The sequence below is a fragment of the Plectropomus leopardus genome, chromosome 12 (assembly GCF_026936395.1).
Source record: "Plectropomus leopardus strain MGB_pleo_1.0 chromosome 12, ASM2693639v1, whole genome shotgun sequence".
NCBI classification, from domain to species: domain Eukaryota; kingdom Metazoa; phylum Chordata; class Actinopteri; order Perciformes; family Serranidae; genus Plectropomus; species Plectropomus leopardus.
This window is the reverse complement of record NC_142187.1, coordinates 14369676-14396839: the sequence shown is the minus strand read 5'-3', so window position 1 is coordinate 14396839 and position 27164 is coordinate 14369676. Positions and strand designations below refer to the sequence as shown.

Genomic DNA, 27164 nt, shown 5'->3' with positions numbered 1-27164 from the left:
AGAACAATACAGAGCAGATATTCCTCGGAGAATAAAGTGGAGGTGTACACACTGCTTCAGTACTTTGTTCAGGGAGGAGGAACCAAGAGATTTCTTTTTTCCTCCTTGCGAGCTCTCTGCTGTAGTTACGATGTCTGTGCAGAGCAGATAGCCTACAGGTAACAACGCCCGTAAAAAAAAAAAAAGACTGTTCCTGAATTCTCCTTTGTGTGTGTGTGAGTGAGTGTGTGTGTGTGTTGGGGAGGCTTTGCAGTATGGATTTGTAGAGGGTGGGCAGGCTAGGGCTGTAAATAAGGTGGTAAAAACTAGAACACAGACACACAGCTGCAACAGCATCTGCAACGAGGAGATAAAGACAGCAGAACAGGCCTAGGTCCAACATGTCACGCTGGAAATCAAAGCTGCAGCAGCTCAGAGAAACTCTCAGCTGGCCTTGAACTTAGACATAAAACTCCTCGAATGTGCATTTGTTCTATAGATATATGTCTGTAACATGAGACTTTCAGGCTGAAGTGGGGTTTATACTTCTGCGTTGAACCGACTTCTGCTTGGACCAACTGGCAGCCTCCGGGTTCGAAAAACAAAGTCAAAAAGGAAGTGCCAAAAACTGCATTTTTTTGAACGACCACTTGAAGCTGGCTCCAAAACAAGAGTCAGTTCTTATAGATCCCCATGTTAAAATGCCCGACTTTACAGCAGAAAATACCATGTTTAAAGCCTGGTGCAACTTAACAGTTTTAGTCCCTATAGCTAATCGTAACATCATAACACCTGTATGACAGGTACATTCTTTTATTATATTATATATTCCCCTGCTTACATTTTATTGAGGTTTAAAGTTACACGTATATAAGGGCGGGGTCACTTGTATAAGGGTATTTTTTTGGTCTGTGGACCTTGAGACCTAATAATGGAGCCATATTTTGTCACACTTCCTTTGTTAAATGTTGCCAATGTTCCAGGGTTCATTAGAGTAGCGAAAAGGTCAGCTGGGATAATGTATGTCATTTAAAATGCCATAGGCTAATAATAATAACGTTAGCACGTTGTATTTGTGGGGAAAAAGTGTCTAGCAAAATTGTTTTGTCGGTGAACCTTAAGAGTTATAATGGAGCTGACTAATGTACTTATGTTAAACTGGGCTGTCTATGCAGTAGAAAGACAAAAATACTTTTGAAATTGGTGCTCCATGACCAGAGAAAACAGAGGAAAAGGGCTTCGGCGAGTGCTTTCATTCAAGAAGTAGAAAACCTACAACTACCAGAGTGCACTGCACTGACTGGACCAATGAACACTTCCGCTGGTGGTGATGTAATGAGAGCTTTGCTGTTTTTCCACAGGAATCAATGTGTTAATCAGCTGGTAACAAACAATATATATTTAATCAATGCTCCTTAGTTTTATTGTTTCCTCTAAGTTTTTTCAGCCTCTGTTTTTAGAAAACATGAAATGTTATGGCGCCCACTTCGTGCTCAAAAATTCTTGTATTACAGCCAAACAGAGCTAAACTTAAAATATGTTTCTGAAGACATTTTAGGCGAGAAATAGGCAAAACAGTAACAAAATCTTGGTATATATTTGATTAGCACTTCAAAGTTTTATCATTTGATCGCAGTTTGAGAGAGACAAATAGAGAGAGAGGTGGTACTCTTTCGCAATCCGCTTCTCTACTCTTTATCTGTGGGGGTGGCCATACAAAAAAATGAAGAAGTACAATGTGTACTGCAAGCAACAGCCTGAGAGCCAGCGAAAAGAGGGGGGAGATGGGCACTGGTAAAATGGAGGGAAATTTACAACAGTTCATTTACATATACAGCACTGCCCACATTGTTATACAAATCTGGTTCAATATCAGCAAATTGTCCCATTAAGTCATATTTTATACGTTTTTTAGGTGAGTTAGTTAAAACAGTGAAACCTAAGTGCACTTCACAGAAACTCAATCGTGGTATAGAAAGCCCACCGCCAACTAGGGATTTGTGTATAAGTGTATTTGCAGAACAACGAAGACACACAACCGCACAAGCATAAATGCTCACAACAGCGCAGGGCCTATGCACATTCATAAATCAGCCTTAACTCACATCCTGGTTGCTCATGTCCCAGTAAGGCCTCTCCCCATAGGACACCACCTCCCACATGACGATGCCGTAACTCCACACATCGCTGGCGGAGGTGAACTTCCTGAAGGCGATGGCCTCTGGCGCCGTCCACCGGATGGGAATCTTCCCTCCCTGCTCGCACACACACACACAGAGGGGGGATGGTGTCAGCATCCTGGGAAACTCAACAGTCTTATAACAACACACGCATGCAGAAGCTAATAGACGCTTCACAGACGGTCTCGCACGCTAACGCAAATATTGGCACACATGAACAGTCACACATGCATCCATATGCACATGTGAAACAAGTGAAGGGGATCAGATTAACAAGCCCAATTAAACATGCACTGAGTGTGCAAACACTGTGTTAGCACACATATACTCACCAGGGAGCTTGTGTAAGTGGGGTCAGCGGAGGTGTCATCCAGGAAGCGCGACAGGCCAAAGTCAGAGACCTTGCAGACCAAGTTGCTGTTGACCAGGATATTCCGGGCGGCGAGGTCTCGGTGGACGTAGTTCATGTCTGACAGGTACTTCATGCCGGCAGCAATGCCACGCAGCATCCCAACCAGCTGTGTCATCGTGAAGCGCCCGTCATTCAGCTACAAAAACACATGAGCGAGAGGGGAGGCGAGAGCAGGAGAGGCGGTGAGTGAACGAGGAGGAATGAGGAGGAGTAAAAAATTTGAAAAAAAGGGTGTGTTGGAAAATAGAGAAACAGACAAAGAGTATGGGAGATAAGGAGGAGGAGAAAGCACCTGAGAGAGCCAATCAGTCACTGAGGCCACATAAACATGACATCTGTCATAACGCTTCACGGCTGCTCCTGACAGTCACTGACAGCTGACCTTTTCACGCATGCTGTCCAATTAGCTGATTAATTAGACTCTTTACTGTCGTACTAAACCCATTAAGGCTCTATATTGACTCCACACAAAAACAAAAAGGGAGCTGCAGCGCTGAAATCAAAACCAGACAAATGCAGGTATTTTTCTTCCATTCTGCAACTGAGTTACAAACCCGCTGCAGGTACAGGAGGTGCACGGTTGTTAACACAAAGCTTTGTTTGCATTTTTTTGCTAGCGAACATTAAAGCGAATTCGTCCCGTCGACTGAATTAAAGCGGCATGTTGCTCAAAGCTTATTCTCCTTATTTGAAAGTCCCTGAATTGCAACATTTTTTGGCCCTTTCATGTTAACATTTGAGAAGCATGAAACAAATCTGAGATTAGGGCTTTCAGGGTTTAATGTACAATTATTCACGTGTATGAAGCGTGACACAGTGGGATGAACTCCAGATCAGCAACCAAACTGTGGAGGGCTTGTGACGAAACTTGAACAGCGACAGTTAGGAGTGCATCGATAAATTCTGGGCCAATACTTAAGATCACAATTTAGCCAATAGCTTGTTGCTGATATTTGTTCTCACTTTTGTGCCAGGGATACAAAGAAATCCTCATTATAATAATAAATAACTAAATAAATAACTGAACTGTTTTCAATAAATTAAGCCCTTCAGTATACTACATTGAAATGACCACACATTCAATTATAGACATTTATGAAACATTTTAAGATAACCTGTTACATTAAAAACATCTATAAATAACTGTTTCCAAATCCTTTACATTTTATAAATCATAATTCCCTTCTCTAATATATATTTTACATTTCTGTCTAATTATCAACCAATTTCTCCTTCAAACAACTGTATTTATTCCATTTTCTCACCAAAAGCTAAATTTTCACAACAGTGTTATAATTTACCTTCACCCAATACTCATTTTTACTGAAAAGAGCTTGAAGGCTTTATAATGTAACTCCGTGCAACCTCAGTTAGCTGTTAGCCAAGGCTGTTGTGCCCATGAAAAGGGGAAATAATAATCATAAATGAAAATGATGTTTCCTTAGTGAGAGCTTAAAATACCACGACTTCTGCAGTTATGTGGTTGGAGACGGAGGCAATAAAGTATAAAGTAAACAGTATAATACAAACAACTTTTAAGCCAATCCTCCTAAACTGTTACTCATAAAGGCATGTTTTTAACCATATTAAAGAATTAAATATCTAAAAAAAAGTTTAACTAAACTTTCTAGGCTTTTAGTAAACAGGCTTATTTTTATTTTTTAACTTGTCACATGGCCACCAGCTGCTAACAGCTAACGTTCATCATCTCTCCTGCTGGTTTCAGCACAGATTCATTGTTCACAATGTAGCCTTATCAGGGAAACAAAAGGCTGTGTTCTCCGATGTGAAGACAGTGAGTTTTGATCGTGAGTGAGTTTTTTTGAGTCCTTTTGTCCGAAAGGCACCCAATGAAGAGCTCTACTCTACCCAAACACATTTTCTATTGTCTCCAGGACAACAGGACGCAGTTAAGTTGTGTTACATTTGCTTTGTTGGAGTTTGAAGTCATAAATTTCAGATGCAACACCCCTTGAAGTTGTTTTTCTGACTCGTAAAATTAAAGAAACCCAGGCCCCCGAAGTTGTATTTCCGACCTCAACATCCTATATGGCTGCTCCGCGCATCAACAATATTCAGAGCTATAGCAAGACACAGTTTATTAGCTCTTTTGTCTTATTTTTGTCTCATTAAAAAAGTTGTCCACATAATACTGTCCAACCTCTGTCTGTTGCTATGATATTTGTATGTGCAAAATAAAGTGTTATGCTTTGTTATCAGCTGGTATTGATAATAATGCTTAACCTGGCTATATCTGGTATTGTTAACAGTATCTTGGTTGCACATCTGGTTGTGCTGGATTTCAGGAAATTTGGGTGTGACTTCATTCCCAGCTCCAACTTCTGAGGTAAATGTAATGCAGAATTAGCAAAACTGATGCGATACAACAGAAAACCTCAGCCACTGCCTAATGACAATCAACAAAGCAAATCTCAGCCAATACTGATGTTCAGCTGAACTGGTGCATCCCTGGTTAGAATTAAAATGATTCAATCGCATTTCAATACACAATTATGTGATTAAAAAAGGGAGCGGTTCTGGAGACCAGGATGAATCTAAAAGTATGCTCTGAGGTTTTCTTCCATGACCTGAATATCTAATAAGCAGAAAAAAATCTATTTTCGACATAATCAATCCCTTCTTTGACTCCACAAAGAGAAGGCACAGAACACAAGACGTGACATGACAAAACCATAAACACTCTGCTTTGTAGTCGGCACACTCCGATGAAGTCTGACAGCAAAACAAGGCGGAATGGATGGATGTGTAAACAGCCATGATTCATAGCAGGCCTTCAAAGCCATGGTGGTGTGTGTGTGTGTGTGTGTGTGTGTGTGTGTGTGTGTGTGTGTGTGTGTGTGTGTGTGTGTGTGTGTGTGTGTGTGTGTGTGTTGTTATGGATCTACATGTGCATATGTCGTGTGTGTAAGTGTGCCTGTGTCTCCTCGGAGCTGCAGCACAAGGTCTCATGTTCGTGACACACATGGAGAGTTTGAGAGTGTGTGTGAGTGAGTTAACTGTATAGTCTTCTTGTTGGAGCAGAACTCCGAGTTCCTCTGAGTCACAGGCAGTGTGACACTGGCGGGAGCGGGGGTGAGGACAGCACAGGCCGCGGAGTTTGTCTGTGTTATTTGTGGGACAGCTGACTGAGAGGAGTGGGTGAGAAGGAGGGAAGAGGCTCAGGCTGGACTCTCAGATGTAGGACTGCGACTAATGATTGTTGTCATTATCGATTAATCATCTTCAAATAACAGATTCATTATCCGGTCTATAAAATGTCAGGAAATAGGATAGTGTCCGTGTTTCCAACAAAACTTTAATTGGCCATTATCTGATAATTGATTTATCCCAAAAGTCAAGAGGTAAGTCAAGAAAAAAAGTTTAATATTTACTTCGACCTCTCAAATGTGTGGACTTAATGCTTTTCTTTGGCAGATACAACAACAAACTTTTCACTTTTTTCCTGACATGTCATAAAGAGCATGACTGATAACTCATCATTTGAGGACAAGGTGGGACAAAAATAAATAATGAAAATAATGGCTGGAGCTATGTCGAAATAGTCCCTTTGTTTGAGCAACAATACAAAACAGCAAATTCACACATGAACTTTAGTTAGTAGCAGCAAAACTAATTTTGCTTGATAAATTACTTTAACAATTAATCAATTACAAATATGGTTGCTAATTAATTTCAATTAATTGACTTAATATTTGGGCTGTTACCATTGTCAATACATTTTTACGTCTGCATTGAAGTCTTATTCACTTTAATTTAATCATATGTTTACAAACTTTACTCTAATTCTGCCAATTTTAGAATACAATGTATTGAGTCTAGTTACTATAAGGCTACACATCACGTTATATTATAACATTTAACATTCGAGAAGTTATAAATATTAGTTATATACTTTACTTATTTATGTTCTGTTTTTTTTTGCTTAAAAACATGTTTATGTTTCGCAAATCAAACACTAACAGAGAGATATATTAAGAAAAGCAGGGCTGCGACTCAAATTCTGTGGGAAGCACTGATCGTTTTTTACGGTGAACTGCTAACCATTTCATCCCTACATAAAACAAGGCACAAATATCAAAACATGTAAGGCAGCATCCCGCCCTGGTACGAAACACAAGTCCTCAGCCAGCGCTGAGCCACTGACGGTCATATGGCATCAAGCCCACAAAAGTTAAGCGATATTAAAACAAGCTCATCAATATCATTGATTCATCATCTATGCAAAGAAGCGGCTGTATATCACTTAAAGATAAACTGCTCTTAAAACCGTCAGAGTGGCATCGATTCACCAGAAGCATTTAGCAGCCTCATCCAGCCAAACTGTAACAGTAAGTAGACTTCTTCACAGTGCAGCCATGCAGGAAAACACATCTCATTGAATGTAAATGACATGTAATAGCCCCCACGCTGCTGGAAATGTACTGTGTGACACCTCATTTCTCATCCTGCCTTTGTTCAGCGTTTGTGTAGGTGGCGGTGGTCTGAACAGAAAACTCTGATCAGTAATGTATTCTGTAGTCTTACAAAGACTCTCTAATACGCTGAAGCAAACCTATCCAAAGGTCTGCTGTGTGACAGTTTTCCACCAGGACTTTGTGCATTGGAAAGCCTGTCAGCATCAGTCAGTCACGTCAAGCAGAGACACTATGCCTGTCTCCAGGCGTTATATTGCACATTTAATCTCTATCACTCAGCAAGTGAGCGCCTCAGGGTGTTTCACAGAGAGTAAAACATTCCGATAACCCAGAGGTGTCGTGAATGACTGTCTGTCTGTGTGTGTGTGTGTGTGTGTGTGTGTGTGTGTGTTCTTCTCAGCTTTGATACAAACAGAAAGTAATCTTCTCTGTCAGAGGTGTTGCGGCACGCACCTCCCGCCAAGCTTACCCTGAGGAAGGAATCGAGCGCTCCGTTCTCCATGAATTCTGTGATGATGAGGACGGGACAGCTCCGCGTAAGGACGCCCTCCAGCCGGATCACGTTGGGGTGGTCGAACTGGCCCATGATGGAGGCCTCGGCAAGGAAGTCCCGCCTCTGCCGCTCAGTGTAGCCGGCTTTCAGTGTCTTTATCGCCACAACCATCTCCCTGCGACCGGGCTGCTTGAGACGTCCGCGGCACACCTCGCCGAATTCACCTGGATTGAGAAAAAAGGTGGGGGTGAGGGGGAGAAGGGGGGTGAGGGTGATGGGAGAGAGGGGGGGGGTTGAGTGAGCGGAGGAAAGAAGAGGAGGGGTGGAGGGGAAGAGGAAGTTGGGGGAAAGTGCAGGGAGCGTTACTGGTCGGATTCGGGAGTGAAGGAGCTGATTTGAAAGAGTTGAGGGTCAGCGTCAACTGCAGGAGAGGATTAGAAAAGAGAAGAGGAAAGGACAGGAGGTCAGGGGTCGAAGATGTTGGGGAGAGAGGGAGTGAGCCGCATTGATCGAGTGTGCAACCTGGGAGCGGTGGAGGGAGACAGAGGGCGGGCGAGGAACTTGGGGGTTCTGCATTTGGTGCCTGAGTACGAGTGTTTACAAGGGAGAGAGAAAGAGACAGAAAGGAGGAAAGTTGAAGGAGCAGACTGTCATCTGAGGTGAAGCTAGGACACAACATGCTGCTGGAGAGGAAAAAAAAAACTAGAGAGGGAGAGGAGCTACAGAGAAGATTTTCACTTCAATCCTTCCCACCAGCAGCTCTCATGCACACTCTGTGAATTCTTTTCTCCCAGAGAGGACTCTCTTACAGAACAGACCTCAGGGCCTGATGGCACACTCCTGCTCGAATGAATGATTAATAAACCTGAATCCCTCGCCGTCCCCTTGGACAAAAACAACGGCGTTGTTTACCTGCACCGATGACTTCTTCTATTTTCACGCAGGAGATGTCTATCTCTTTAGCAAACTCGTGGATGGCGTCGTTGGGGTCCTCGTAGGTGAAAGGATCAATGTACACTTTGACTCCTGGAGAAACTGAGGGGGCAGCCAAAAAGAGAAGTCAGCATCTTACTTGCTTGGTATACGGAAGAAATCAATGTCACAATGTTGAGAGCAAATATTATTATATCCATACACAACAAAACACTGCAAATGTACAAGAGAACAAAAAACAACAATATAAAATTATCAAAACTATGTTAAGTTTGATTAATATCATTAAATGAATAATTTTAGGGAATGATATGCTTTCCTGCTGAGAGTTAGATTATAGGATAAATACAACTCTCATGTGTTTACGTCAAATATGAAGCTAAAGCTAAGAGATGGTTAGCTCCGCTTGGCAAAGGGACTGGGAGACGGAGAAAATAGCTTGCGCAAAGTTCACTTTTTGTCAGATTTTATTTCGAGTGTAAAAACAACAATTTTTGCGGGGTTGCTTGCTGGACTTTTTTGTGGCAGGGTGCAGTTACTTCCTGAAATCTGGGCTAGTTGGCTGGAAAACTCATGCTGCCATGCCACATAAGTCTGTGAAATGGTTGGATCCAAAGCCCATTTCTATGACAGCCCGTTATCCCGAAAACAAATGTCCATTTCTCTGCGTTATTTGCTACATTAAGGCAACCAGGGAAGAAGCTTTGTTAGCTTTAAATATCAGACCGGGAGGTCCAACAGCTCAGCTTCCACAATACTTTTTTTCCTACTATGGCAAAAGCACGACCCGCCCTCCTCTGCCTTTGATTGGCTTACCTTGATATTCTGATCCTAACTCTAACCGAGCTCACTCTCTGTCCTCATTCCTAAATGTAACCGACCCAACCAATGAAGGCAACAAGTCAGACTATCGGGGTTTCGGAATAATGAGCCTTCAGAACAAGCGACGACAAGACTTCAGGAAGTTACTGCAACTGGCATCTTTGTTGTTTTTTTTAATCAAATTTGATATGTGTTAATTTGTAAGCATCAAAAGTGGCGGGTATGCAGGTTTTTAAAACTTTGGACAGAGGCAGGCTAGCTTTTTTTAGCCTCCATGCTAAGCTAAGCTAACTCTCCTGTTGCTTTAGCATTAATGGGGAGATATTAGAGCGGTATTGATCTTCTCACGACAAGATATCAAATAAGCATATTTACCAAAATGTATTTTGATCCACTGGCCAGGTGTACAGTGCATTTGTCTTCTCTTAACTTTACAGCTCATCTGATCTGCTTGATGTTTACTTAATTGTATTGGTTTATTGATGAGGGATAGGGCTGCACGATATCTGTGATCAGTGATAACGTTGTTGAATATTGCGCTGATGATATCACATGAGATAAATAAACAGATGTTAAAGTGTACTCAGTTCTTGTCTTGCACAGTACCTGTGCTTGTGCCATGTTGTCTCTCCTGCATCCAAAATATTACGAGTTTTTCTCTGGTATTTGCACGCTTGTCTGCACTCATCTTGTCACACTTCCCTCCTACAACCATGCAGAGCAGTACGGCAGCACCGGTCTAATAAAACTCACATGCGTGCATGCAGATTATGACCAATCAGGCGATGTTAAACAGCTAAGGCTCGTTTTATTGGCCAAAGAGTTAACAGCATGGTGCGTATCAGAGAAAATAGCAGACAGAATGTAATTAAATATGTTGTTATAATATTACAGTCTTCCGTGATGCAGTGATGATAAAAGCACAATATAACGTACAGCCCTAATCAGGGACATTGCTAATTGAGAACAGAGAAAAAAATGGACTGTGAGTGAGCCAGTTTACCTTGAAGGCTAATTTTTATACGCTGTCCTGGGCCAAATGTATAAAATACACCATAAAAATACAGTAAAACAACATTTCTCACAAAGATCACATGTATGAAGGAGTATTGTGACTAACATGAGGCAGACAGCGTGGTCAGGACCTCCTCTAAGCAAATAGGGAAATGGTTCCCTGACTCAATCAGGTGATTGGATAATTGATTGAATCAGTTGGTTAACTGTACTGGCATGACCAAAGCTTTCCCAAGCTGAACACACACAGACTCACTGTATTGCTGCAGTTTCTCAGTGTACTCCAGCTCCGAGCCGCTGCGCTGCTTCCTGTAAACAAGCAGCGCACAAACAAAGTCACATTCACATCATCAGTCTTGACCCTTTCCAGGTACGCCGAATGAAACTAATATCTAACTTGGCTATCAGATGAAACTCACAGGGCAGCCCTGATTTTTTTCCCTGTTCGAGAGCTCCTTTTTGAAGCTAAAGATTAAGTATACACCCTTTGAACGAATGGTAAAATTTAATGAGCCTCTTTGTTCTGAGACTAACTAACAAAATGAAACATGTAGTTCAGGCTTTCAGTGATAAAAAAAATCAAAGACTTACTTAAGACAGACAACGGCGATAACCACTAAGGCAACAATGACCACCAGACCCGCGGAGGCCGAGCCGATGATGAGAGGCAGCTGGTCCTGCACTGACTTCTGAGGGTCACCTGGAGTGAGTGCCACACACAGACACAAGTGAGTAAATAACAGCAGACACCGGATTTAAGAGATTAAAGGGTGGCCTGTACTGCAAGTGTAATGTCTGCCAATTAAGGCGGTGGTAAAAACTACGAAGCTTGAGCCCTTATTAAGAGAACTGTAGCAGCAGATCATCAGGAACCGACTGTAAAGCAGGAGGCAGGGGGTGCTTACTGTGAAGGCTGGTGCTGAAGTCCATGGGGTTGCTGTAGCGTCCATATCCAGCAACGGTGCGAGCTCTGACCTGCACCACGTAGGGCGTCGCGGCCTTCAGACCCTCCACCTTGGCTGAGCTGTGCTGGGATGTTACGGTGTGGGACATCGCCTGGCCCTGAAGTCAAGAAGAAGAAAGAAGAAAAGAACCATTAACGCAGCAGAGCCAAGTGTTCACTGTTGGTTTTTAGATGGCTCTGAAGTATTTCATTAGGAAATAACACACTGTTCATGTAACAAATTAAAAGCTGAATTCATGAGCAGTAAGACACACCACAGAGACATTTTGACATGTTACAGTAAGAACAGCACAGGAGTAAATGATAAAATAATGATGGCTTAATTCAATTTAGATGCTTTGGTTTCATGATCCTGGTATCCTGCACGCTTGCTCACTGTCACTCACTGGAGAACTTGAATAGATAAGCCATCGCTATTAGTAACACCTGTGCGTTTCATACTATGACAAGTGAAAATGTCTGCTGTGAGAAAGGCCTATTGTTCAGTTCAACTGACTTGAAGGTTTTCCTGCTACAGCTTTTCTCTGTCTGGTATGACCCATGCAGCCTGTGGTGGCTAATGTGAGCTAACTTTACTGCACTATAACCAAAAGTGTAACCTGAAATTTTCTCACTTCTTTTCTTTTGCTTCTTCCATTGTCACTTGTGGCCACACTGGCTTTTTTTTTTTAACAAAAGTTACGCTGTTACAGTTTAAAGCTAAACTTAAAAAAAAAGAAAAAAAAGATATGCATATAGATATTGCTAACCAACGTTACTGAGTAAGCTAATTTTATGACTCTTCTTATGGTAATGGTATACTTCAGTATATTAATTTCATTTTGTCACTTTTCACCACAATGGCTGCTGTTTAACAAAAGTTACACGGTCAAAGGTAAATTGTGAGTTAGCATAAAAAAACATGCAAATCTTCCCTCAACAAATGAAAAGTTAAACTCACGAGCAACGAAATGCACATTTTCTCATTTATATGGCCGTATAATGTTATAAAGATTATAGCTTTTGCTGCTACAGCTTCTCCCTGACGCTGGCTAATGTTAGCTTATGTTGGCTAGCTTAAGAGAGATATGGGACAGACATTGTTGAGTCAGTTTGCTAATTGTATGACTTCTCTTGTCCCATCCCATTATAGCAAAAATGAGTCTAAAGTCATGTTTAGACTGACATTGGCACTCTATGAAGAAAGTATCAATAATGAATCACTTTGCCAATCTGAATAATCATGTTAAGTTCAGTGCAGTTCAAATATTTAAGACTACAATGTACCTTATTGACTATTTTGTCTACGTTTATAATTGGCATCACTATACAATGTTTAGTTCACTGTTTTTAAAAGTTTTAAACAAAGCATTAACGTAATGTATATCACAATATTTCACTCAGCAGTGACTGGAGCTCTGATGCAACAAGCTGGTATCCAACAGTCAGTTTAGCTTGGGGGGTTTTATTCATATGAATATTGAATATATGACCCCAGATGCCTGCTTGTCCAAGAAAAAAAAAGTGGCTCAATTTTTTGCTGCAGTTCAATGTGAAGTCATGCAGCAAAGCACTAAACTGGCTCATCAAAATACATCAATACATGTAAATGCATCTTATTGGCCTTCAAAGCTTAAAAAAAAGGACCAATTACTAAAACTGGTCTTTTGAGAACTGAAGCAGACGCTTGCATTCTTTAATGCAGTGCTGTTTTCAGTTTGAACGCCTGGTAAGGGTCTCAGCTTACGGCCATCAAAGGTTGTAAAATGGCCATTTTATATCTGCAGGGCTTTACTCAGGATTTAATCAAACCAATGCCGCAGCATTTACATCACCAGTCGCTGAGTCCAACCAGCCCATACTCTCCAACAAAAGGCGTTTTTAGCCTCTGCCAATCCCCCCACGCACTTCACATTTCAATATTACATTTTCAGCATCCATAAAAATGCTTCTCTCTGCAAAGGGCTGGAAAAGCAGATTTTCAGAGTCAATAAGGTGAGCACTGTGACCTACATTGAGGCACCAGCTAAAAAGTCAGAGCTTACCCTCTCGTGGTATTTAATCTCGTAGTCGAGGATGACCCCGTTGGGTTTCTCAGGGGGTAGCCACGACAGGCTGAGAGTGTCTGAGGTGGAGCGCATCAGATGGACGGTGGGCACTGCTGAGGGAGCTGCGGGTGGACATCAGAGAGGACACAGTTCATTATACGCTGTAGTGTGTATGATTGTGCATTTTGCAAATAAACATGATTTAATAAGTCAAACAAACACCAACGATATGCGTGCCAATTTCTTAGCAACAAATTTCACATTTTGAGTTCAGTCAGACTTTGAAGGGACAGTTCACCCCAAAATCAAGAACACTTGTTCTTTGTCTTGCTTGTAGTGTTTTTATCAATGTAGATTGTTTTAGTGTGCGTTGCTGAGCCCATGGAGATTTCTGCCTTCTCTCTAATATAATGGAACTAGATGGCACTCAGCTGTGATGTTCAAAAACGTACATTTAAAAAACTCAACAGCAATGTCTCTTTCCAGACATCATGACCGGTTACTCAAGATAATCCACAGACCTTGCTGTGAAATTCATGTGGGAAATATTTTCTCTCTATCAATTTACACCCCCCAACTGTATCAGCTCAGAAGGAAACATGCATCTACTCATGAACGAAAGGCTCGTGAAAGCATGAGATGTAAATATTAATGGTGTCCACCTTGGCTGAGCTTTGGCGTTTGCTACCTCTTTGATGCCAGGTTAGCTAGCAGCACATGCACGCTTCCTTCTGCACAGTGGTTTGGTTGGCAGGTAGGGAGCTGAGATTGACTTATCTTTTCTTTTTTGTTTTGCTTTTTAAAGTAAATCTTGTTTCATTGTAGAGCTGCATGTGGCGTATTGCTTTACTCAAAGCTTCCTTGCCCTGCTGTCACTCTCTCTCTTTCTCTTCGTTTATCATTACTACTACTACTGCTGCGGGAATGTGAGTTCTGCGTAGGAGTGTTGAAAGTCGGGCCTGCCTGCACACACACAGTGAAAGGGCTAACTGTTTGCATCACACAGCTAATGTTACCTGAAGGGTTAAATGACAGAGTGGAACCATTTCAGTACAAGTTTGTTGACAGTGTTTGATGTCTCTGTTTTGGATGTTATCTGCTGTTGCTGTGTTAACGAATGCTAATCAGGCAGACGTTGAACTGACCGCTCTGATTCAGGTGAGCATCTCTGCCTTTGGGTCATTAACTTGTTGAGAGGTGACTGTCTGTCAGGAGCAACATCACGGCATTGCCCTGGCGGTGTTCAACTCCAGTATACACAGCAGCAAGTGCCACTGTTTCATCATCTCTAGCAGTATATTATACTTCATATCTGATTTTTTTAACTGTTTAAATGATAGTATTAATCTGCAAAAATGTAAATTGTTGGTTGACAGTTAGGTGGTTACCTATCAACATCCCTCTTATCAACTGTATTTTTTTTTTGCTGCTTTGAGCACCACAAGCTGAGTGACATCTAGTTCCATTATACTGGAGAGAAGGCAGACATCTCTACGGCCGATATCTCCATCACTCTGCAACTCACACCAAAACAATCCAGATTGATAAACAGCTATACAAGTAAGAGGAGAAAATATGGATTTTTGATTTTGAGGTGAAATGTCCTTTTAAGGTTCCAGGAAGTTACTTTACTTGTTATTGGGGGGGTTGATGCTTTAAGTTGCCAAGATTTTCTCTTTGGAAGTCACAAACCATCACAGTAAGATAATTATTAGTTGAAATCCTTCAACCTGAACGGTTTAAGAAAAACGGTACATGTGTCACCTTCACTGTTCTGCAGTTTATTGATTTGTGAGGCCTGAAAGTGACTCGACTGACAATCATTGTCCGGGGTCCATAAACTGCACTAAGGTGGATTAAGTGCAGGTTAACAGGGAGAGTAATTACAGTCTGTGAAAGGTGCTGAGCAGTTTGGTTGATGATGACGCTGCAAATATTAAGTGGAGATGCTGAAAGGTGACATTGTCAGTGATGTAATGTTAGACGCCTGGTTGACAGTGTGCTGACAGAGGAGATATAACTTCACATTTTATCTGCCTTTCCTGGAACTCTTTCAGCAAAACAGAGCTCCACCTGAGAGTTTTCCATCTGTCGCTCGCCCTGAGCACCTTCAACAGTGTTTATCGTTGCTGTTCATACTGCTCTGGATACAAAGAGCTCATTAAGACACTCATTGACATTGACTGAACTTAGGATCCACTAACCAGCCTCTTTCATCGTAACGTTAAGTGGTATTGATCGGAGCATCTCTATGAATTAACTTGGTTTGCGGACACGTCCAGTGTCATCGACAGATCTTGGTCTACTAACCGGCTTGGTTGGTGGTGATGTTGACTGTGGAGTAGCTGGGGGAGGTGGGATTTTTCCCAGACACCCCATTGACCGCCTGCACCTCGAAGCTGTAGCGGGTGTGAGCTTGCAGATTCCTCACCACCACCTTCCTCTGCCTCAGCCCCAGCCTGCGTGGGGCGATGTCCACGTTGTCGTCACAGCGTGTGCAGGGGCTCCGGTCCCGCAGGCATTTCTTACACACCACGTTATAGACGAGGTCACCCCTCCCGCCTGTGTCCTCGGGTTCCTCCCACTCCAAGGACAGCGAGGTCTCGTTCACGCTGGAGATAACATTGCGAGGCGCAGAAGGGATCGCTGTGCAAACATACACACGTAGGTGTTTAAGAAGGTGGGCAGGCAGAATGCAAAAACACACAACTGAGACTTTAGTCATGTTCCCTATGCAGTGCTTACATTATCCTCCCTCAACAGTGCAAGAATCATTTTCATATCTCTGTAAGACGGCAAGAAATGGAAGTATTTCATGTGCAGAAATATTTTTTTAAATTGATTTAGCCTTTGTTTAACAAGGTTAAACAAAGGCTAAACCCACTGAGATCAAAAATATTTTTTAAAGGCCAAGAATAGCAGCAACTCAGAGTTTCAACAATTGACATAAAATTGCAGATTTAAGTACATTTAGTACATTTAAAACATTTGCACACACAGACAGCTGGACTTAATAGATTGGATCCATTATTTTACACTTCAAGTACGGTTGGACAGGGCTGTTGCGATAACTGCAGTATTGTAATACTGCACTGTTGACAAGCGGTATCTCCTGAGGCTTAAAAATGAAGCCAATGTGGAAGTGCCAAAACCTGCAGTTCCTCAAATGGCCATTTGAGACTGGCTCCAAAACAAAGTAAATCCCAGCAGAAATAAACATGTACAGCCTAGTACAAGTAAAGATTTTGGTCTCTATAGGTAATTTTGACATTTATGACAACTGTGCATGAGTGAAATTTCATATAACTCACCTGTTTATATTTAATTAAGGCCCAAAGTTATGCATATTTAAGGGTGGAGCTGCTTGAGTGACAGGCTGTCTGCTAGGCGGTGCTACAGTCTGTAGCTCAGATCTACCACTTGCTCCTCCACAGCTCCACCCTCTCACCCAAAAACGGTCACTTCTGGCACCAAAAGACCAACATGTCACTTGCCGAAATTCTGACCTTGAGGCTTCAAACCGGAAGTACACAAACTGATGGATGTCATTGCAGAAGTTACGTCAATTATTTATACAGTGTATGGGTAAAACGCTGTAACTGTTCACCACTGTCACTTTTTACCTTGCTGTCCAATCACAGTGGAGGAGGAGTGGAACAAAAACCACATAAGACTGTCACTTTACAGAATAAAAACAACAATGGAGGAGAAAAATGAACCCACAGAGATTGGTGGGTCTGTCCTCTCTCGCTATGTGCTTCAGCCTTCTCTTCATTTAGAGCAGGAACTCTACCTCTACACTTTTATTTCTGCAGATATTCTGTATCAGATGCAACCTGAGTGTCTCAGCTGAAAAAAACACTGCATCCCTTTCTGAGCCTCATTGCCCTTCTACAATAAAGTTTATTTTTACAAAGCATTAAGATGAGGATAAGTTATTTGCCAAAACATAAAAAAGGCAGAAATATCACATATCGCACTGCATATCACATATGGTGTCTGCAACAGAATACTTCCGTTACACAATGGGTGTCAAATTAAGAAGGAAAAAAAAGTATCAAATTAAGTATTCTATTTTTTTTACTTGAGGGGAATGTATTGGTAATGGTATCATGATTTTTAAAATAATACTCAGGCCCAATAGGGTAAGAGTACTCCTTAAATAAAATCCTTTTTCACAAATAAACATGTTAGACTGCTTTACATGCCCCGAAGCAAATCCTGAAAATGGAGAAAAGTGAATGTAAACAGGTAAAACATAACAGCAAGAAAGAATCCTTCCTGGTGCAAATGAATTAATCAACATACTCAGAAACAGGAGGATAAATCCAAATAGTCATGCACGAGCAGAACACCACTGTTCATCACTGAGTCATGTTCCTTTATAAAAAGCACAATCCTACACACTGTAGCACGCGTCCATTCCTATGCATAACCCCACCGGTGCTCGTGGAACTCGGCTAATCCACTCTTGATAGAAATTCATGTTCTTGTATCAGAATAACCCAAGGCCACCGTGGTTCAATAAGAAGTGCTGCGTTTTGAGTGAAGAGTGTTTGAAACCTGGATAAAGTATGATAACCGCAGAGGAAGGCAACAAAGATTGGTTTGCTTTTCATCCTTAAACAGTGAGAGAAGAGAAGGGCTCTCCCTCTGAGCTTCCAGCGGCAGAAAGTCTAACCTGTCTCAAAGCAGAGAGAGAGAGAGGGAAGAGAACAGGAGGAGCTCAGGCCATCAGCTCTTGTCGGCCAGATCTGCCTGTCCTCCGAGTTCAGCTCCTCGGCCGGCTCGCCCTGAGCTGCGTTTCACTCGCCCTGTCCTTTCTAATTAGGCACACACAGTTCAGAGTGGAGGCTCTTCTAATTGGACACCCGTCTAAAACACACGCTGAGCCCAAGCTGCCGGCCATTGACTGGCTGAGCCGCTCTTGTGCAACACACCGCTTCCAACACAAAGCACAGGCTGCTTGGCACAGGCTCTGACAGACCGCAGGGACAGAACTGTCAGGCCTGTGTGTTTGTGTGTGTTTGCGTGTTGAGTCGGAGGTGGTGCTTGAGTCCCTGCCCGCCTGTCTGTGCACTGGTCAATGTCAGAGTCCACGGTGTTCCTGTGACGAGAATCTGGGGAAGACAGTTGCGGGGCCCTGTGTGTCATTTAACGCGGCGAAGGCCCCTGGGGGGTGATTTTACACGGTCAAGGCAGCACATGTCGCTCTCCATCAGCACGACTGCTGGAACTTCTCTCAGAGGCCTGTCCGTGCAGAACAAGCATGGACGCTGCGGTCAGCACCAGACCGGACTAGTTACCACCAAACGGATAATTTCCGTTTGAAACAGGGACCGACTCCTGAGAGAAATGTCTGTCTCTACTAAATACTGCACCACGTACATCAGGTAGTCGCTGACTGCGTCTGTCTTCAGTCTGGTGCTGAACCAAGGGTAAATTTTTTAAAGCCCATTATCACAAATCACAATTAGCCTCACATTATTAGCTTTACAGCATCCCTCTGTCCTTAGACCCTGAAAACTATGAGGTTCACCACTGTGAGCGATCTCATCACACTGTCCAACTGTTTTCTCTTATCATTTGTCATTCTATTAGTCTAAAAATATCAATTATAGCTGCTTTAAATTTGTTCGTTTATTTAATTTCAATCAGCCCTATTTGTTTGTTGCTTTCTAAAACTAGGCACTAAAGTTTTTATTTGAAGAGACAAACAAACACCAGGGACATCTGTGCTGCTTTCTTAGCAAAAATGTGAAATCTTGATTTTAGTTGGACTTCGAAAAGACAGTTCACTCCCAAATCAAAAATAAATATTTTCCTCTTACCTGTAGTCTGTTTATAAGGCTAGATTATTTTGTTATAAGTTGCCACGTGTTGGCAATATCAGCTGTAAAGATGCCTGCCCTCTTTCAAAATAAAATGGAACTAGATGGCACTCGGCTTGTGATGCTCAAAGCGCCAAAAAATACATGTGAAAAACAACAGCAATGTCTCTTTCCAGAAACCATGACCCAGTTATTAAAGATAACAAATGGACCTTGCTGTGAGCAGTTTCATGAAGAAACTTTTTTCTTTCGACCAAACTACACCTGCCAACCGTATCACAGCACAGAAGGAAACGTGCATCTGACGAGAGGCTCGTGCTCGTGACAGCATGATGTGTAACATTAATGAAGTCCTCCTTGGCTGAGCTGTAACATTAACTAGCTTAGTGGTGCTAGCTGAGCTAGCAGTAGATGCATGGTTTTTGAAAAGAGACACTGCTGTTGAGTAGGGCTGGTATTCTGTACCTTTACTAAGTTTCTCAGATGTAATTTTTTTGGGGAACTTTGAGCACCACAAGCTAAATGTCATCTCTTCAGCCGATATCACAAAAACCCTGCAACTCACACCCAAAACAATCTAGATAGATAAATAGCACTGCAGGTAAGAGGAAATTTATGGATGTGGCTGAAATGTTCCTTTACAGACGATGACAGATGCAAGCTGGCACTGATTATTTGCCGAATCTTACTTCTACTACTCTGACTTTTCTCAGCACAAGTTGAAGAGTGTAGCCTGTGCAGTGGAGGATGACTTACTGGTGCAGGCGGAGTCAGGGGGGTCGCTGTCAGAGCGATAGAAACCATTCTGGCAGGGACAAATGTTGGCGCCTCGTACACTGGTGCGACTGTTGGATGGGCAGGGAGCGCAGGATCCCTCCCCGAATTTGGATTTGAAGGTCCCAGGAATGCAAGCTGGATGGGCGGAAGAGAAAACAAAAAGGACAATAAAAAACAAAACAAAACAAAACAAAACAAAGGCACTCCGCGCTGTCACTTATCTAAAAGACAAGCGGCTGTCACGTCTGTCACGGAACAAAAACTGCTCCTGTGAAGCACCTGCGGAGCTCAATATTTATGCAGAAAACGCTGATTCGTGCGTGAGAGATGGCGAACACTTAAGGTCTTATCTATATATTTGCATGTGCTCTTTTCATTTTCGTTCCCTCCACCGGGTGACATTAATCTCCCCCAAAAAAGAGAGCCGGGATGACAGCTGAGTCTCATGTTGAAGAGGAGGAAAAGGAGGATGAAGATGAAGATAGACCGCTGACAGGAGATTGCTGTTGTCAGACAAACAGGGATGGAAAATGCTTGGGAGAAAAGGGATACACCCTAAACCCATCAATCAGTGTCTGTGGTGTCCTCAGCTCTCCAAACCACACGGCTGCATACAAACAAGGCCTCCGCATGCATGCAAAACAGCTCCATAATAAGCCAATAAATCAATTCAAATGAAGGGGACATCAGAGCGGACGTAAATTAGCTCAGGAGAGTTATCAGAAAAATATACAAAGTGGGGTAATCTTTAGACGATGTGTCCAAGCGATTAATTTGAATTCCAAAGTGTCACGCTGAAGGTTGGCTGATATCGAGTCTTAAGGATAAACCAGCATAAGCCCGCACTAAAGAAGGATTCAGATAAAAGGGATTAGCAGCAAAAGGTCTGGATATATCCGCCTCCAGAGCCCCACTTTTCACTGTTTGCCACATTCCTAACTGGTGGTGTAAAAGCGGGGTCTCTGGCAAACATCTGTCCTGTCAGCGTGCGGGCTCATAAAACCCCCAGCCAGCCAGAGATAGAGTGTGATTAACTAGTTAGGCTAAGTGGTCTTTCAGCTTGAACACAAGTTCCACCCTAATTCCCAACAATGGCACTTTTAGGGAAAATCAGCGCAGCTAATGGCCACCGCATTGTAGCTCTAAAACCTTGCAATAAAAAGACAATAAGATGATTTTTTTTTCCCTCCTATGATTCACCAAGACCTTTAGGCTCTATACACTCTGTGATCTGATTTATTTTTCTTCTATTACACACTGCATCATCATTTTCTTTTATTTGTTTGTTTTCCTAGCCTGTTTTTGAGAGGCTGCTGAATCACGCCTCTGTCTTGCTTCAATCCATTAACCTCTTTGGAGGGCACGATGATTCTCCTGTTTTCGATACACTAATGTTTCCCCCCCTCCTCTATTGTCTCTTCCTCCTCCTCTTCCTCTTCTCTCCATCTCATGCGGCGTTTGGCTGCGGAGCGAGCGGCCAGACTGAGGTAAGAAATGAAATGTCTGAGTGATTAATGTTAGCGTGGCAGTGTTGGCTCACGTTGGTCTGAATGGTGTTAATGAGTGTGGCCGCCTGTAGATTAACTAACGGGAGGCCGTGGAGGAAATTACACTTCCTCATCGCAAACCGCTGGCTGAAGCCCTGGAGGGCTTTTTATCAGACGCTGGCGGCAAGCTTTTAACCTTGAGCCGCCAAATGGCAACGAATGAGCTCTACGGCGCATGTTAGACACTATTTCTCACGCCCAGGTGAGAGAAGGCTTCGCTCTTCTGTCTTTGACTTCCTGCAGCCCCCCCCCTCTCCTCCCTCCTTTTTCATTCTTCTCTTTTTGGCTGCTGTTGCCATCCCATCTTTGGCAATTCACACCTTTTAACTCACACTATCTCCCTTTCTCTGTTAATATCTCTTTTCTCTGGACTTCTATTATCTGCATTTTCCTCGCACAAATCTATCGGCTCTCTATTTTGTGCCTTCCTCCTATCTTTCTCTCCCTCCCGTCCTGCACTCGCAATATTTGTATGCTGCTCCTCTCTGCAACACCTCATTAATTCATACTCTCCTCCACCCTCCTTCACCCCCTTTCAGGAGCCACACAATAAATGCAGAGAAGAGGGCACAGACTGAGGTGACTTGCACTGAGCATATAAAGGAGGTTTGGTTAAATAAAAGTCCAAATGTCTGTTAAACACACATACCCTGGCACTGAGTGCCGTCAGCCGAAGGTTCAAAGCCAGCGACACAGGTGCACGAGCCCACGGGGACCATCCACTCGCCGTCTCCGTTGCAGTACAGCTTCAGAGGGACGGACACCTCCATAGCGTTGGTCACACATGCCCCGGGAGCGATCACTAAGGAGGTGGCTTCTGCCCCCGTGGCGGTCTCAGGGAAGACTGCGAAATTGGCGATAGTGGTGGAGCACTTCTTGAAGAAAACCCTGACTGAGATGAGAGACATGCAGGCGCCTAGGTCCTGGAACGCCAGGTAGAAGCCGGCCTTGGAGAGGGGGCCGAAGCTGCGCACTTTGGTGTTGATCCTGCCCGCCTCCAGCAGAGAGAAACTCTCATCTGGGGCGATAGTATCCACCTTCACATAAGGGTTCTCCCTCCACAGAGGGCTGGTGTCTGTGGCCGTGTCCCCCTCCGACTCGTAGTAAAACAGATTAAAGGTCTCTTTGCAGGAGCCGGGGATGTTGGGGATGCTGGCGCAGTCGCGGACGGAGAACTTGAGCTCCACGTAGACGCGCAGCACGCCCTTGCGGGGGATAAAGTCCGTCCTGAGCCAGTTGTTCTGGTTGGGCTGTCGGACATTACACACCTGGTAGGTTCTGATTGGGCTCATGGAGTCGTCGTAGCCGCTAACCTCCTCCCACTGTGGAGACAACAGGAAGACAGTGTGACAGAGGAAGAGATGACAGCAGGGAGTCTGGAGCAGCTAAATACTGTGAGCACTGTGGACGACTGATAAAGACAAAGCAGAGAAGAGCAGGTTTAGGAATAAAATGAGGCTAAATCGAATTGATTATCTAATTCTTTTTATTAATGCGACAATGGTTCTATTTCTCATTCAGCAACAACTGAGCTGCAGAAACTCCCTTATCCAATATGTTGTTAATTAAAATTGAGCTATGTTAAACGCGGTGCATCCTAATGCAAACCACTCAAGCATAGAGGGCATCCGAAACAGCAAAGTGATGCCTGCAATAAACAGAATATCAAAATGCAACACATCATGCACGCTAACACACACATTTCCACAGTGCGTTCGTGTGCATGTGGCCTGTGAGGAATAATTTGCAGCTAAAATGCTTCTAATTACATGAATCATTCAGAAAATTCCAATCATTAGGGACTATTAATAGAAAACATTTTCCCATTAAAACACATTTCACGCATTATGCCTGTTTGACTAACAGTCATGATGCTGATCAGGTTTGTAAAAAAAGATGGATGTTTTGCGGCTAAGATCATCACGAATGTGTCCGATAGGCATTTATCAAAGTCTGCGCACACACCTATAGGAAGCAGCAGCAGTTAAACCTGCTGCAGAGCAATCGAAATAGCCCCGAGAGGAGATTTGGTTTCTATATCATATAAATGTGTTATCTGAGCGAGGAGAGAGATGAGAGCATAAAACTGTTCACTTTAAATGGAAACTTTCCCCATATATCTATAATGCAAACAGTGAGTTATTTATTAAAATGGCCATCTAAATGCAATGCTGTCAGTGTGATTGCTCTATGGCAGCACTCCTGAGCACTTCAGGTTATAATGCAGAATATATTATATACTGTATATATTTCCCAGGCCTACACATTAAGCCTGAGAGCAGATATTTGCATCTGTTGTGGTTAATATACCTGGTAGACTTATGTCTTTATGCACCATGTAGCTTTGAAAATGATCATTTAGAGCTGGAGTAGGCAGTTTGATTTTGGCTTCACTGGGCAAAAATATCATTGAGCACATTGCAATCCAAGTGGTCTGAGAGAGCACAAGACTTCTGCACCTCCTCTTGGCTCTGTTTTCAGTGGGCATGCACAATATTGGATTTTTTATTTTGCAGTTGGATATGCCAATATATAAATACTCATTTGGCCAATAACCGATAATAATATCAATACAGCCACTTAATTTAGGGCTTGTTAAGTCTCTTTTGTGATGTAATTAACATCAAATAATGCATACTCACGTGATGGCTCACCAGCAGATGGAGAAATATAAAATACAATGTTTTTTGAAGTATGTAAAATTCATTCATTGTGAAAAAAAAACAAACTTCAACTTAGGGTTGATGTTTTATGTTTGTTCAGTTTGTTCATTAAAAAAAAAGGTTTGTCATATCAGCAAAAATCAGCATGTTGTTCGATTCCGATATTTTATTTTAAAGCCAATATCTGCCGATACCAATGACATGCTGAGACATCCTAAGTTTTCAGGTTTTAGAAAATCTAATTGATTGGCCAAACTCGACTTTGGCCAATCACAGGTAATTTCAGAGAGAGGGCATTCCTATTGGTTGTTCAGCAAATGCAGACGCATGTTTGTTCGGATGGTGAAAGCCTGATTCAGTGTCACAGAATCCTGCAGAAAAAGTTGCTATTGCAGGGTTGGAAACCACTGCCTACACTACAAAGCAAGCCAAAAAAGAAAGATGGACTTATCAATAAAAAGAGAGTCTGACAATAAATGAAAAAAAAAAAACCAACCAAACAAAAAACACATCATTACAGGCGACGCATGTCAGAGATCGACATGAAATGCTGCACATTCTAAGAGCCACTTAATCACATATTTTATTCTCGGTGAAAATGTTAATGTTGGTTTTTGACATATATAGGTTTAGATATTCAGGTTTTTCCAAAGGTTTCTGTATGTTTTGAATGTTGCGTAGTTGTAGACTAAACTAAAGTTATCTTAAACTTTAGTTACTTGTATTATTTTTGTTAAAATGCAGGCTAAGTTATATGTGAGGCAGTACGCATGACAAAAGAGGACAGGATGACATTGTGCTAGAAGATGAAAAGAAGACTGCGTAGGGGTTGATTTATATAAGTTTTTGACCGTGCTTTATCGTGAATGTGTTTTACCTTTTTTTTTGTGAGTAATAGCAGATCAAGTCTGTAGTGGACCAGACGAGATGTGATTATGGAAGCCTGCTGTGTTTTTCTGTATTTTTCTGCATTGCAAAATAAACCTCGTTAAAGTCTTTTCAACAAACAAAGTTTTTTTTCCCCACGTAAGTATTTGGATTTACAAAATGGAGCAGGGACGCCAGTGAAAACCGAGACACCTTGCAGACTAAGTGGCCTGGAAACTGTTGTATGGTGATATAGCCACTACACATATAGTTTAGCCTGCTGCTAACTGGAGCTAAAGGCTCACTGCTGCAGTTTCAAGTTCAGGTTTATGTGGCTTACGTTAGCGAGAGCCTGGAATCACAGTGTGTCCTACACCACGCTCCCTGCTGCTACAAATCACCTCAGTGAGACGAGAGCGGGCAGCAGCTCTGGAGAAAGACCCTTAGTCAGCGGCCGCTGCAGCAACCCAAATCCAGCCGGCACTAACCCCAGCTCCGGAAATCAGGAGACAGCCCCGACTCCCTGCTGGATCCGTAAACTTCCTGTTAGAGCCTGCGTTACCACTGGCTACCAGCCCGCTGTGACACCAGCACCACTTGGAGGTTTGTACTGGCTGGATCTGAGCTGCTTCAGCCGCCAACCAAAGCTGCGTCTCTCGAGCTGCTCCTACGGAGACAGTCCGCAGCGGCGGGAGGCTGTTGGGTGGCTAGCTGCTAATTCTTGTCTCATCTGTAGTCTGATTAACAGACAGAGATAAGCAGGGGCCATTGTCTCCAGCTCTTTTCCAAGTAGCACTAGTTTCAAAAGTCGCTAGATGATGTCATGATGCATCAATGGAAGCCCTAAAACTTTGCCGAATTAAAATCAACAGAAAAATACTAAGAAACCATTTAAATGGCATGAGAGCTATGGCGGTTACAATAAAGTGCAACACTTTCTCGCACTTGTAATGCAGAGAGCGAGAGCTTCACCTTAAACATGGAAATTCACGACAACTGAACTCCGGTCAGAGTGGCGTCTCCTCCCCTCCAGCCTGTCACCGACCCACTGCACTAAACAGCCGTGGACTGCAATTACTCTGAGCAACATGCATGGTAATGAATCACAATATATTTTTGTTATTTTTTCCCCCCGATGGTCTGAATAAGTGGTTACATTAGTTGCTTGTTGCTTGTTAGAAATTAAGTCGCAAGGAGAGTCTGAAATGTTGCTAAATATAGTGAAAAAGTTGGCAACAGTGGCTGGGGCTGAGGGAATGAGCCGTGTGCAACTTTACAGTGACGTAAGATTAAATAAATCAATGTATGGGAAACACTGTGTTACTGTATGAAGTGCATGCATGTGACCATGGTCGTCTGGTGGGAGGGGCTTAGGACAAAGAAGGGACAGCTGCAGGAGGACGTTGTATTTTCAAATACTGCCATTGTTTTAGCCTTTTCCAGATTTCTGCCTACCCCGGCTTCAAGGATTAAGGTAACATGAACATGACTTCTGTCTGTGTGTCAATATAGAACAAAATCACATCAGTACAGAGTTTTATATGTTGTTAGAACTAAACTGTTTTTTTTTTTGGTTTTTTTGGTCATGGTAACTAACATTACAGGTGATGATAAATGACTTCATTGGTCAATAAATTTAGTCCATTAGGAAATAACCTTGTGAGGAGTCAATCTTTTTTGATTTTTTTCCTAATTCCCTCTTGGACAGAATGCTTCGTTTCCATAACAAATGAGCGTCCCCTAAATTGATTATTTCAACTGGAAGAAAATAATGCATAACTCATCTCACGTCTCTGAGGCTCCTGTGCAATTTATTCCCAAACGATGAGCCCAAGAGTCAGCATTAGATGTCGTAAATCACCAGCAACACGTTGATGCACTACCTGACAAATATGATAATTGCTGGCCTCCGAACGTATGGGCTTGTCAGGAGCGAGGAGAGGGGCTGCCTCGCCAGTCGTGACATATGACTTCATGGATGCTAGGACATTCAGAGCCGGCCCTTGTAGGGGGAGAGGGAAGAAGGAGGAGGGCTGCCGAAGATCGTTTCCATGGAAACCCACCATTTCCATTGACTGACTTTGCGCTCACGTAGCGAAGACAAATTACACTGGCCGGGAGTGGGGGAGGTCTGTCAGGCTGTTAGCCCTGGGGTCAAATTCATGTTGTTTTATTTTCTCACCATTCCTATAGGGGGTATCAACCGAAAACCTTAATTT

The 27164-nt window shown here is 42.8% G+C and overlaps 1 protein-coding gene across 1 annotated transcript in view; it reads right to left on the bottom strand.

Annotated features, from left to right (window-relative positions):
* ephb3a (eph receptor B3a) overlaps positions 1-27164 on the bottom strand; it is a 43945-nt gene that overhangs the window by 6622 nt on the left and 10159 nt on the right. Inside the window, exons 3-13 of the mRNA XM_088085203.1 lie at positions 22065-22737; positions 19848-20003; positions 15571-15906; positions 13258-13382; positions 11175-11331; positions 10861-10969; positions 10526-10578; positions 8413-8535; positions 7477-7724; positions 2492-2707; positions 2085-2234 (exon numbers count right to left, since the gene is read on the bottom strand). Coding sequence (XP_087941329.1) covers positions 2085-2234; positions 2492-2707; positions 7477-7724; positions 8413-8535; positions 10526-10578; positions 10861-10969; positions 11175-11331; positions 13258-13382; positions 15571-15906; positions 19848-20003; positions 22065-22737 — 2346 coding nt within the window. The remainder of the gene's footprint in view (positions 1-2084; positions 2235-2491; positions 2708-7476; positions 7725-8412; positions 8536-10525; positions 10579-10860; positions 10970-11174; positions 11332-13257; positions 13383-15570; positions 15907-19847; positions 20004-22064; positions 22738-27164) is intronic.